We start from the raw sequence: 13,187 nt of genomic DNA on the forward strand, positions 1-13,187 counted from the left end.
TATGTGGGCTCTAATGAACAAAATAAACTGATGAACAACACAGATCCAGAGACATAAAGCATGGAACAGACTGAGGGATCTCAGAGGGAAGGCAGAGGTGGGTGGGTGGCTGGGGAGAGATTAACCAAAGAACTTATATGCTATATACATAACCCATGGACACAGACAATAGTGCGGTGAAGGCCGGAAGAGGGTAGAGGGGGTCAATAGAGAGAAAAAGGGAGATATCTAATACTTTCAACAATAAAGATAAATTTTTAAAAATAAAATAAAAGGCAGTGCAGAACCATCAGACCCAAATCCCTAGAATCGGAGTGATAAAGTGAGCAGGACAGTAATCTGCAGCCCCTTCCTGCCACTTCCTAGCTGTTGACCACTGAGTTCTTTTGCCCCTCGAGCCTGTTTCTTCGTGTGAGAATCAGAGAAGCATCCACCGAGCAGAGCTGTGGTAAAAACTGGAGAGAACGTGGCCTCGCCTGTACCCATCCCACAGGGTGCTCGGTGTAGGGTGGTGATTATTGTTTGTCTTCCCATTGAGTGTGTAGGCTGGTTTCAGAAACCCATAGGCGCTGAGGCGAGGGACGTGCCCGTCATCCTCACAGCTCCCAGACCAAGAAGCGGTGGGAAGGGCAGGACTTGAGTCAAAAGACCAGAACTCGGAGCCTAACACTCACTCATCAGATGTGTGACTTAGGCAGGTCACGTCACCTCACCTCACCTCACCTCACTCTCCATTTCCTCGCTTATAAAGGAGTAACACCCACCCCACAGAGTTGTCTTGAGGCTCAGATGAGCTAATGTGGCGGGAAAGGGTAGTCAGCGAGGAAGCACTAATAGGTGTATGTTGTTAGTGCTTGAGCAACAGAGTGAGGGTGTCATGTGCCTACGTGACAACTGTCAAGCAGCCTAGATGTTTGGGACCCACATGTCAACCAGAAATCACAGTGGTTTAGACTCAGTTCAAGGCCTTGTTCTCCCCAAAAGATACGAAAGCTCTTTTCTTATCGTGACCGATCTCCTGATTATCTGTCTGCCGGGAGGGATGGGGGCAGGACGTTATCAAGCTCTCATTCTGCAGATGAGCAAATGGAGGCTCAGGCAAGATCAGATGTATCCCAGGACTGCGCAGTCCAGGTTCGAATCCCAGGGCTGCCACTTAACAGCTAATCTCGGGAAAGTTACCCTCTTTTGCCGCAGCTGCTTCGTCATCAGGTGACAGTAGTTACCACCTGCCTCATAGAGTTCACACACGTAAAGACTAGTGCACAGGATGCACTCGGGTATGTGAACGGAAGGAGAGCAACAGAGACAGATAGTGAGAGGAGGAGAGAGAATTTTGAATATATATTGTTCATTTTTTAGTCAGATGCTGCATTTCCTCCCCACAGTACCTAGCATTTCTCCCGGCTCTCCCACCTCCCAGTTGGTACCAGTATCGTGAGTTTCAGTGTTGCATTTGGGCTTTTTCTCTAAGAAGGTGACACAGCACCAATTCATGACTTGGGGTGTATGAAACATTCTTATTTGGCTCTTGGCTCCTGAGTAGAGGGCAGTTTCTTCTTTCTTTCAGATAATGAGAGATTTCCCCCAGCCCCACCCACAATTCTCTTTTTCACAGCTGTTCCCCAGGTCCTCATGCAGATTTCGCTCCAGCAGCTCTGTGAACACTAAGAAATCCTTCCGTCTTCAAGGTCTGAGGGGAGGGTGCACTTAAGACCTAGAGTGGGAAGGCGGTTTAGATGCCCGCAACAGACTCCACATGGAGCAAGACCGTGCGTGAGGGAAGCCACTTCCAGTCCCATCAGTTTGGGCAGTTGACACACCACTGTGGACAGCCACTCTCTGAGCAGTGGTTAGAGCCAGTGTTTTATGAGACATCGTGGTCCCATCTGGAAGAGCTGAAGACTAACAGGAGCAAAGAGAAAAGCAAATAGTGTTCCATATCCAGCAAGAGAAATAAGAGCAATTCAACTGCTGTAGTTCGTCACAGTTTACTACGCATTTTTCTGTATTTAATCAAATGTAACCTAAGCCTAACTACAACCAAAGAAGGGGAGGAGACTTTCAGAGTAACTTCCGATCAGGAAAGACTTTGCTCAGTTACTCTGATGATGCATGGTAACTTGATGATGTTGTGGTACGGGACTGGTCAGTGCAGGGAACTGTAAGCCAGGGGCAGTTTTATGGTGAAAGCCCAATTTGTGGCGAGACTGTACTTGTATTGCTATTTTATGTCAACACACCCCGGTGGCTTCAGGCCTGTTCTGCACTGGAACGAGGTTATCCAGGCTCGTGGGGCTGCTAGGAGGAAGCCACACATTGAGAAGGCTGAGTGTGAGGCTAACTTGTCTCAGGGAGGCCCTGTTTTATTTCACTGGGTTAGTCTGTGGGAAGTTCACTGGGTTGCTTCTACCTGTTTAGCCTCTCAACAGATATGCAAGGAAAGAGCACTGCCCCAGATTTTCCTCCCCGTTTTGGTCATTTCTTTTTCTTCAGGTCCACTCCCCCTTTGCTGGCCCTTCTCCCAGCCACCTGTTGGCAGCTCTGTGTGTCCTCTGGGCCCAGCTCCCCCGCCAGGCGCATTCCTGCGGCGCTGTGGTGGGATGAGCCGTGTGTGAGTCAAGTGGGCTGCATCACCAAAGAACCAAATCCCAGCTCAACTGCTACCCAGCCAGATCATGTGATTGTTCCTGGAGTTTGATGGACCCCAGAGGAACAGCCATCTCGGGGTGCTCAGTGGGTGCTACCTTCCAACAGTGGCTTTGAGAGTTTGGGGTCATAGCATTGTTGTCCCAGTCAGATCACTGAGTCTGCCCACGACCTGTCCCACCTCCTCCCTCCTCTCATCTTTTAGTGCCAGCCCAGCCTCCCAACCCCCAACCCCAGAACTGTGTCCAGTTTGCAGAACCGAAGAAGACAGCTGCCTTCACGACTCCTCAGACCCCTGATTCTTCAGATGTGATGGGTGTAGTCGAGATGGCAATCTCCAAGGAAGGCTCAGCAGAAGCAACACAGCTAAAAGCTCTTTTTCACTTTAGGCAATTCGTGCGCTTGGTTAGACATTTATAGATTGCAGCCGCTCATCCAAAAAATCTAGGTCATCCTCCACACAAAGCCGCCCGCTTCTGAAGAAGCACCGTGCCCAGGGAGGAACGTTCCAGTGCCGTCTGGCATGGCCCAGGGAGCGGAGTGTCTGCCGCAGGAGGGAGAGGGGCCAGCACGGGGGCTGTGAGCTCTCAGGGGACTTGGTATTTTCACCCACATGGCCCCTGGCTCACAGGCTCTTTGGTTTCAAGTTGTCTAGCTAAACGGTGCCAGTAACAGCTGCCTTGGGTTGAGGTTATGAAAAGTGGCGGCTTTACGGGTTCTGATCTCCAGAGAGGTTTTTAGAGTATATGCACCATAAATACCATGAGAAGGGTGAAAGGTTGGTCTGTATGGGTGTCAGGCTTCTTGGGGAGAAAAAAAAGAAGTGGGTAGGGGGTTTAGCTTTGTAGGATAGATGGCTGACAGTGAGAGCTCCTCCCCGTACAACTGGTCTTTACCACACTCATCTCCTAATCCTCAAGCAGAGGTAGGTGCCGAGGAAAGACTGAGCCCTGGGCTGGGGGCCAGATGGCCATTCCTGTCCAGGAGCCCTCACTCAACAGCCCTGGGGGCCATGACCAAGGCATAGTACCTCAGTTTCCTCATCTTTAAATGGAGCCCACAGTCCCTGCTACCGCACAGAGGTGTGCAACTTGTGTCAACACAGATAATTCTGTTTGTTGAACCTAAGTGCTGTAAAAACATGATATGCTGCTCTCAGGTGCTCTCATCTCGGGAGAATAGTAGTTCCCCAGGGATGGCTGGCTTCAGGGACAGTTTGTGTGCAGGTGCATGCAGCGTGTGTGTCTGTATTTTCATGCATGTATCTAGACGCTGTGCCACTACAGACCTTCCCCTCCTCCCCTCCATTCTTCTGACCCAGCAGGACAGTGACTCAGTATCAACAGGACAAAGGGAGGAGGTGCAGGCTCTGTTCCCAATTGGCCTCTCCAGGACAGGACTCAAAGGAGGCCTGGGGTTGATCAGCCAGGTTTTTCCCTTCTCTGAGTCTCTGGCCTTGGCTGAGTCGTCATGCCCCAGGTATTAGGTGGGAACAGAGGGAAGAGGTGAGCCTGACCAGCCACTTTTTAAAACTCTGCTTAAAGGCCTGTTGCAGAAGTTTGAAATTGCAGGTTATGGTTAAATTGAGGCTTGTGTATTGTCCATATCTTGGTGTCCCCTAGCGATTACAAATAAATAACTAAAAGCTGATTATAACCAAGATACTCAGAGCTCCTGGACACTATACTGGGCCACGGAATAGAAAATGTTCTAGCAAGACGTACATGTCCCACTCACATGGCAGGGCCCACACCATCGGCCTGGGTATGACATGCTGGGTTGTCCCCGAGGGAACAAGAGCAGGGCTAGATTTACAAGGAACTGGGAGCTTCCCTTCTCCCAAATCCCACCTTACGTTAAAATGTTCATCCTTGGGTTAGAGCACTAACCACTCCAAGGAATCTCTGTCACAATGCTGACCTGAAAGGGTCACCCTTGGGTCCTTCTCCACCAGAGGGATTTGTTGATGTGGATTAGCTCCTCAGTCAGCCAGGCCCAGAGGGCAGAGGGCAGAGGGCAGAGGGCAGGTGAAGAGCGCAGTTCAGGAGCACCTGGGAACGAGGATTCCAGGTAGGAAGGAACACAGCAGGAAGCTGCGCAAGCACCGCCCTTTGTGACCTCAGGTCCGCTGCCGGGACCTGCAGCCCCAGCCTGTGGGAGCAGCTGCACCTAGACGGAGGGCAGACTACAAGCATCTCTCCCCGGCTCCATGTTCAGTGACCTCATGTTGGTGGCTTGGAATTGGACATGGGAGTATTGATACCACAGAAATCTACAAACACTACAAATCAGGGTCCCCCTCACCCCACCCCCAGAAGAGCTGTTCTTTAAACTCTTTTTTTTTTTTTTGCTTTTTTTAATTTTTTTTTTAATTTAATCCTCTCCTGAGGATATGTTTTACTGATTCGAGAGAGAGAGAGAGAGAAACATCTATGTATGAGAGAAACATCGATAAATTGCCTCCAGCACTCACTCCCACTGGGAATTGAACCCGAAACCTAGGTATGTGCCCTGACTGGGAATCGAACCTGCAACCTTTCAGTGCACGGGACAACATTCCAACCAAGTGAGCCACACCGGCCAGGGCTGTTCTTTAAACTCTTCCCAGCACTACTAGCAGTAGCCAGACTGATCCTCACACTCGCCCTGTTAAGTGAGACTCCATCCTTAGCAAAACAGTGGCTTTTCCCTGATTGCTCTCTCCCCACGTCTTGAGGGCCTGGGGACAAATATAAGATCAGAGGGGTGTCCAGTAGCTGTTTTGAGCTGCTCAGGTAGTTGAAGCTGTCAGAGTTCTAAGTACGTATCGCCACGTTTTCTTCACATGCACTTCCTGCCCAGTTGGCACCTGCTGGCACTAAAAACAAAACAACAAACTGGTGACCTTATTTCCAGCTTGTCAGTTTTTGTGCTCTCCACGCAGGATTCAATGAACAGTGTAGTCTTGCTGTCAAGTAGGTATTATTGTTTTGGAACATTGATCACATTGTTATACCCGAGGCGTGTGTGTGTGCGTGTGTGTGCGTGCGCGTGCGCGTGTGTGTCAGTCATGTCTCACCCGGAGCCGTTCTTCTGGTTTGCGGAGATGCTGACCTCCGTGAGCTGCTTCAGCGCTGCATAGGCCATAGATCCGACTTTGCCGAGTCGCTTTCTGATCCCGCCCCCCCGCTGTTCCCCGGCCCTGGTTTCAGCATGCCTGCTATTTTGTGTTTTGCCCCCTGTGCTGACAGCCTGCCTGCCCTCAATATACCAAGTTCTGACACCTGCCTCTGGTACACTCAGAATCCCTTCACCCAGCAGGCGGTTTCCATGGAAACCAAGACAAAGGGGAAGAAAAGGCTCCGTTCTCGAGTTTCTCGGGTGTGGGACATGCTTTGTGTCCATTTCGCAGAGTCGTGTCCGCCCCATCCCCAGACAGGCCTCGGCTGTGGGAGCCGCCCCACCTCTCGTCCGCTTGGAGCAGGGCTGGGCGAGTTTGCCGTCACGGGATTCCAATGAGGGAGCAGCTCACCGCTCTCAGGGGCAGTAACTTATTTAAGATTAAACCACAGAAAGGAAAAAAAAAAAAGGAGTGTGCAGGCTGATTTAGAGGAAGAGGGCTGGAGCGTGAGGGCGCTTAAATCTTAAATTTCTGGGTCACCTCGCCATGGATATTGAGATGCTTCTGAACCTCTACACTGGAGCGGATCGCTCCCTCCTCTGAACTTGACCACTACTCAGCGTGGCCTCCACAGCTTCACCTGCCCACTTACCACCTGGTATTGTTTGGTGCCTTGGTGTGTGTGTCATTCCCCAGCTAGATTGTGAGCTCCTCAGTGGCGAGGTTTTTGTAGCTCTTCAGATCTCCTTGGGGACCTAGGGGAGTGCCTTGCACAGAGTAGATTAATTATCAAAGTTGGTTAATTGTATCCAAAACTGTTTTTAGTTGAAGTAGAATGAAAAGTTGCTGTACAGAGTAGCTGTTATCCTCTCACTGGAAGGGTACAAGCAGAGGCCAGATAGCCACTTACCTGTGACAGTTTCAGGAGGAAATAATGCATCGATGGAAGGTGGAGGTAGAAGACGTCTCAGGTCTTTTCCACCCCCAGATTCTGTGATTCCATGAAGTGTCACTATTGCCACCACTGAATCTAATGATGGAAAATGGGTTGTTGCTTCAGAGACAGATGACTCTCTAGAAGCCATGTGACTCCTGTTTGCTTGTGGAGCAAATGGTCCCCGGCTGGGTGGGTCTTTAAGTAGTAGAGCTCCCCAGCGGCACGCATCGTTACCCAGGTCCAGTGATAGAGTATTAAGATTGACATTTTGTACCCACTGAGGTTTCCGCCCTTTAAAGATCTTCCCCTGAAGTGTAAGGAGAAGCAGATGGGGACGAGCAAGTTCGGCACACTTTATTATGCATTGCACATTTTACTTATTAGAATTCTGAGTGTGACGCTTGCATTTTTAAAAAGCTTCAAGATGCAAACAAAATGAAATTATTCATTGAAATATTTAAATCAGTGTACAGCAATTACATCAAAATATCAAAATAAAATCCAGCAGCCTGGAAGATAGATTCCTGTCTTCCTTTTGAAAGTCATCTTGGGGCTTGCTCTGAGATGAGGTCAGGCAGGGAATGCATCCTTGATGAGGCCGCAGAGGGGTAAGGGGCATCCAAGGTCGTGTAGGGGAGAGACGGTGGTGGGAATGAGGGCAAGTGAATACGCCAAGACATTCTCCTACTGAAAAAAGAACCAAGAAGGGAGTTCAGGACCCAGGTGCCAGGTGCCTCTTCCATCAGCCTGTCTCTGCCGCCCTTTACTGAATGGATTCCCCCCACCCCCGGCCTTGTCGATTGCCAGCCCTCACTCCACAGAGGGCGCATGAGGATTAACAAGCCCCGATGGGTAGCCTCGGACTGTGTGAGAGGGGTGCAAGGTGCAGTGGAGTGCAGTGAATGTGGTTGTGAATCTTAGACATGGCACCCTTCTTACCTTACAGGGAATTTTGATGATCAGTGTCAATTAACCAAGGCTTACAAAAGACTTCAGAAATCACTGGAGTCCAAATGCGCATTGGTTCCAGTCCAACATCCCAGTGGCATCTCTTCGACTTGTAGCCCTGTGGGCTGGAAGAAATCTTACAGCTCATCCACTTTGGCCTCCCGTTTAACACTCGAATTCCCTGTCCTGAGAAATGGTCGTGCAGCATGCAGCCGAGTGCATGGAAGGAGCAGGGCTTCAGGAATCAAACAGGCCTGGAGCCAGGTCTCAGCTCCTCCACCCACTGTCTCTTTGACCCAGAACAAATTACCAGCATCGCCAAGCTTTCATTTCCTTAGCTGTGTGTCACGAGCAATACTAACATTGCAGAATTGTTGTGAGAATTAGAAATAACATTGTTAAAAGATGCTAGCCAGCCACAACGAAGAGTTGAGTCACATCTTAGGTTCTGTCCACTCTGGAGAAGCCTGTGACTGTGTCCGTAGCTCCTTGGGACATTCTAATGCATGCCCTACAAGTATATTTCACAGTTCCCTGCTCCTTACCATAGTATATGGGAATAGGAACACTACTACCTCTGTGCGGAAAGCTGCATCTTAAGAGCTATAATGTCAAATGCTGAACTGAAAAGTTACCTTTCTATAATTGTAGTAGACTGTGGAGAGGAGTAACAGTGTATGAAATACAAAATGAAGTGGGAAATAGTAAAAGGGGCCAGAACCTGTGGAGCTCCATTGGCCATTGTAAGGAGTTTGAGTTTTGTTACCAGTATAATGGAATTCATTGAAGTATATTAAGCACATGACCTGATATATGGGCTTTAGGAGCTTGCTCCTGACTTGTGTGTGGAGAATAGACTGCAGGTGGACAAGAGTGGAAGCAAGGAGGTCATTTAGGTTTTTACCTTGTGATCCTGGCTACAATTAATGTGATGGCGAGGATGGAAAGAAATGGACAGGTTTGCCCGGCCGGGCGTGGCTCAGCGGTTGAGCGTCGACCTAGGATCCAGGCGATCGGGGTTCGATTCCCGGTGAGGGCACATGCCCGGTTGCAGGTTTGATCAATGACTCTCTCATCATTGATGTTTCTATCTCTCTCTCTCTCCCTCTCCCTTCCTCTCTCTGAAATCAATAAAGATATATTTAAAAAAAAAAAAAATTAAAAAAAAAAAGAAATGGACAGGTTTGAGAGGTTGTTTGAAAGTAGAATCAAGACTCGCTGATGGATTGGGTGTGAGGGAAAGTGAGACATGAAAAATGACTCCTGGGTTTTTGGTTTGGGTAACAGTGGTGCCATTTCCTGAGATGAAGAGTGGAGAAGGAATGAATCGGGGGAAGGAGAGGTCAGGAGTTTTGTTTGGATGAGTTAAGTTTGAAATCAGATATCTGAGTGGATTTGCCAAGTGTGTTGGACAAATGAATTCGGTACTCAGGGCTGAAGATATAAGTTGGGCAGTCATGAGCAGATCAATGCTGTTTTACCCAAAGGACTAGAGTAGTTCACTTAGGAAAAAAAGTTAATTTTTTTTTAATTTAAAAATTTAAGAAGTTTTAAATTTTTTAGATTGTCAGAAAAAAGCAGTGGGAGGAATAAGCCGCAGAGCCCAGTGACATTTAAAAGCTCAGCAGAGGAAGGAGAGACAGAAGAAGAGCCTGAGAGAGAGGCTGAGAAAGTGTGATGTTGTGGAAGCCAAGAGAAGCAAGTGTTCCAGGAAAGAGAGAGTTGTCAACGTGGGTTGGCTCGAATGCAACTTGAGTCATAAAGTAAGATGAGTTTATGGAGGCATAAACTATAGGATTTGGTGGAGCCGGTTGGTGACCTTGAAAATAAAATATGTTGTGGAATGATAGAGTCAGAAGTCAAAGCAGAATGGTTGAGAAGGAAAGGGAGTTAAGAAATTGATGACTGAAGTTTTGCTGAAAAGAAGAGCAGAGAAATGGAGAGGTCGCTAGAGAGGATGTGAATTTAAGGTTTTGCTTTATTTCATTTTTGTTTTAAATAGGAGATTCTGGTGCATATTTAAATACTAGTGGAAATAAAGCAGAGAAAAAGAGAGAGAGAAAGGTTACTGCAGGGAATAAAGTAGACAAAGGCAGGATCAAAGTCCTTGAGAAAGGGGTAGACCCAGAGCACCGCAGACGCCTTGGCCTTCTGTGGAAACAGCGGAAGGCAGGTAGGAACAGAGTGGGGTAAATTGGTGGATTTGCGATGGGAAGGGGAGCGATCCTGTCAGTTTACTTACATTTATTTACTCAGTGAACTATGACTTTAGGTCACCTTTTGAGAATGAGCCAGGACTTCTGGTTCCTGAGCCCAAATGCACTATGTCCTTTACTTACCGTTTGTTACGCTTGGAAAGAGTGAAAATGGCAACCCCTTTTGTATGATGTGTTTTAAAGAACTATCAGTGATAAAGTAATTCATGTTTATGCGTTCATTCGATACTTTATCCTGAATTATTCAAGTTCCCAGCAGGGACTAAAATTCACATGGTTTGTTTAAATGAAGACACTTTAATGAAGAACTATTTGCAGAGATAGAGTGGAATTAAGAGGTGCTGCACCCAGAGACTGTCAGCAGTCAGAACTCGTTACCACCCTTAGGGCCAGAGGGCCAAGGGAGATGAGCAGTGTTCAATCCCAGGGGAAGCTGGACGAACTAAGGTCATGGTTTTGCAAAAATTGCAAATGTAAGGTATTTTAACTGTAATCTATTAAGACTATAACTTTTCTCACTCTGACCCTAGAAAGGACTCCCCACCCCTCCATTATATGTACCTAGGGCCCCACAAAACCTGGATCTGCTGCTGCTTTCAACAGAGACTCAGGTGCACTGGTGCAAATTTTACCCCTTTCCCAAGATTCCACCACTACCTGGGTGGGGTGGTTAATGAACATTTTACAAAGGGAAGGATACAGCAGGAGGGTGAGAAAAGCAAAGGAGGAAGGGACACATGGCACCAAAGGAGGAAGAAGGAAGGCCCTGTGCCTGGAGAGTCCCCTATCTGCCATGCACCGTAGAGTAAGGGAGGGTTGTCGGGGCCCCCAGGTGACTGGTTTCTCTCTGGGGCCTCGCTCAGATGCTGCTCTCTCTGTTTCAGATGCAGATGGAAACCTGTGCCGAAGTAACCAACTGCTGCAAGTCATGCTGACCATGCACCGAATTGTCATTTCCTCTGCTGAGCTGCTCCAGAAAGTGATCGCCCTATATCCTTTCAGCATGCTGACCCGCAGGCCCAAAGTGGGCTTTTCTCAAAAATAGCTTGAAACTGGAAGTTTGCTTTTATTTTGATCAATTTGGAATAATCCCAAGTGGTAAATGGGTTCACATGTAACATGTCCTTTCAGGGACATGGTGTGTGTGTGTGTTTATACACATACATAGGTCTGTGCGTCTTCAGTGGGGAGGGGCAATGCTATTGATGCTGATTGCTCTGGGAAGTAGTCAAAGAAATCAGCATGCGAACAGTCTTGTTTGGTGTTCCTGACTAGTAAAAATACTTCCCTGTAGATTCATCAAATTTCATATTCACCCCGTGCAGATTGACAAGGGTGCAAGCTTGACTCAAGTGATGACATGCATTCTGGCTTTCCTGCCCAGTTCTGGAACCTTCCCCAGGTTCTGACGGCTTCCTGGTGGCATAGCATCTGGAGAGTCTGGTGGTGCCTTTTGCTTCAGGCAGCAAACCCTGCTGGATTTTAACCTTCCTGTGGGGTGTGAACTGAGTGGAGCGGGGAGAGCACCTGCCTTCTCCCACTCGCTGATGACACTGCAAGCTGCGGCCCCTGAAGAGAAACCGTGGGTAGGGTGAGACTGTTTAGCACCCGAAGCCCGGATCCCTGGCACTGAGTCATGACTGCGGCCCTTCTAATCTTTACTGCTCCCCTGACCCCTAACCTTTTCATCTGTGTCACACACACACAAAAATAAAGCTGTCAGGACTGAATTCCTTCTCTAAGCCTACTGATACAGGGTGTGTCCCCAAAAATGTATACTCATACTCACACTTTGAATAATTACAAAGGCAATGTTTATTAAAATTGGGCTATCAGCTGTTAAAGTGTGTATCCATTTTTTGGGGACACCCTGTACATCTTTACCTCTCATCTCAAAGGAGGTGTTTCCAGCGGCATTCCAAGGGCGGGGCCCACATAAGAGGTGCAGATAATAAGTGGGTGTCTGGTCTGTAGGGAACTTTAAAACCATAATAAAACCGACCCAGAGTTGGTCTGCTTTTTATTAACTCCATGTACCAGCAATTCTAAACAATGTTAGGGATTAAGTATTTCTCCCTGCAAAATTTGTTGATCTAAGGCCTGAATTGTACCTGGAGCGCCGCGCACACAGTGAATGGTCCCCTCTCCCCTCCCCTCCTCCTCACAGGACCTTACCCATCAGCTGTCTCCCCTCTCTCCTGTACTTTTAAACTCTGCCTCTTCAATGGCACCTGCCCCTCAGCCTAAAACACATCGAAATGTCCCCAGCCTAAAAATAAACTGTCAGGGCTACCTCCCCTTCGTTCCACTGTTAGGGTTAGAAATTTGATGTGCAACCGTCTTAAAATAGTCTGCACCCACTATCTCCAGTCTCTCAACTCCCTCCCACTCTTTAATTCAACCGTGGCCCCACCCCTGCACTCAGACTTTCCTCTGATGTCACCAGTGACCTCCTAGTTGCCAGCCCCATGGCTTTTTTCCATCCTTGTGTATGCTGACCTCCCAGAAGCACTGGGCATTGTTGACACCCCTGCCTCCCAAACTGTCCCTCGAGGGCTCCTGGATATGTACCTGCCTGGCTCTCCTTCCTCCTGGCTGCCCCTCCTCCAGCTTTGCATCCAGCATCTCCTTTAAGCACCTCTTAAATACTGGGCTAACATCTTGGTTTTCTGTGTCTTCTTCCTTCCCTGGGTGATGTCTCACCAGGATTTTCATTACCATTCCTGTGTCGATGACTCTTCGAGTCTGTATTTTTCTAAACCACTTCTTAAAAATGTTTGGACTAATTTGTCCTGCAGACACATCGATCTTAATATGTTCAAACCTTAACTCATTAACTCACCACCCCCTCTCCCCAACTACTACCCCCTTAATTCTGCTTTGACATTTGTATTTTCATTTTCAGTTTCAGTTAGTGGTGACATTACCGTTCAGTTGCCGGAACTTGAAACATCAGCAGCTCTCTGGACTCCTTCCTGCCTTTCACCTCCCACAGAGTCCACCACCCAATCCCAGAGTTTCAGCTCCAGAAATGACTCTCATCTGGTCTCTCCTCTCCATTCCCATGCCATTGCCGTAGTCCGGGCCCCCTGGGCTCTCTCCTAGGCCTCTGTCCCATGGTCTTCTCACCTGCGCGCCTTCCCCTCCTGTTCACTGTCCCCCTCTGAAGTTACTTTCCTGAGAAATCAGTAACCATTGCTTCGGAGCCTCTGCCCCCGAGAGGGGTGATGTCAGACTCCTCAGTTGCCAGGAGATGGCCCTCCGGGGTCTAACCCCAGTGTGTGTCTCCCACTTCACCCTGCTGCTCTCAGAAACCCTTCCCCCCCCCCCCCCCCGA

At 48.5% G+C, this 13,187-nt stretch overlaps 1 protein-coding gene across 1 annotated transcript in view; it reads left to right on the forward strand.

Moving 5' to 3' along the window:
- The window catches only part of RASGRP1 (RAS guanyl releasing protein 1), an 80,086-nt gene that overhangs the window by 36,718 nt on the left and 30,181 nt on the right, over positions 1-13,187 (forward strand). Inside the window, exon 3 of the mRNA XM_087815018.1 lies at positions 10,735-10,874. Within this exon, the coding sequence (XP_087671144.1) occupies positions 10,735-10,874 (140 nt within the window). The remainder of the gene's footprint in view (positions 1-10,734; positions 10,875-13,187) is intronic.

The sequence above is a fragment of the Miniopterus natalensis genome, chromosome 1, assembly GCF_054644295.1.
Source record: "Miniopterus natalensis isolate mMinNat1 chromosome 1, mMinNat1.hap1, whole genome shotgun sequence".
Lineage (NCBI taxonomy): Eukaryota > Metazoa > Chordata > Mammalia > Chiroptera > Miniopteridae > Miniopterus > Miniopterus natalensis.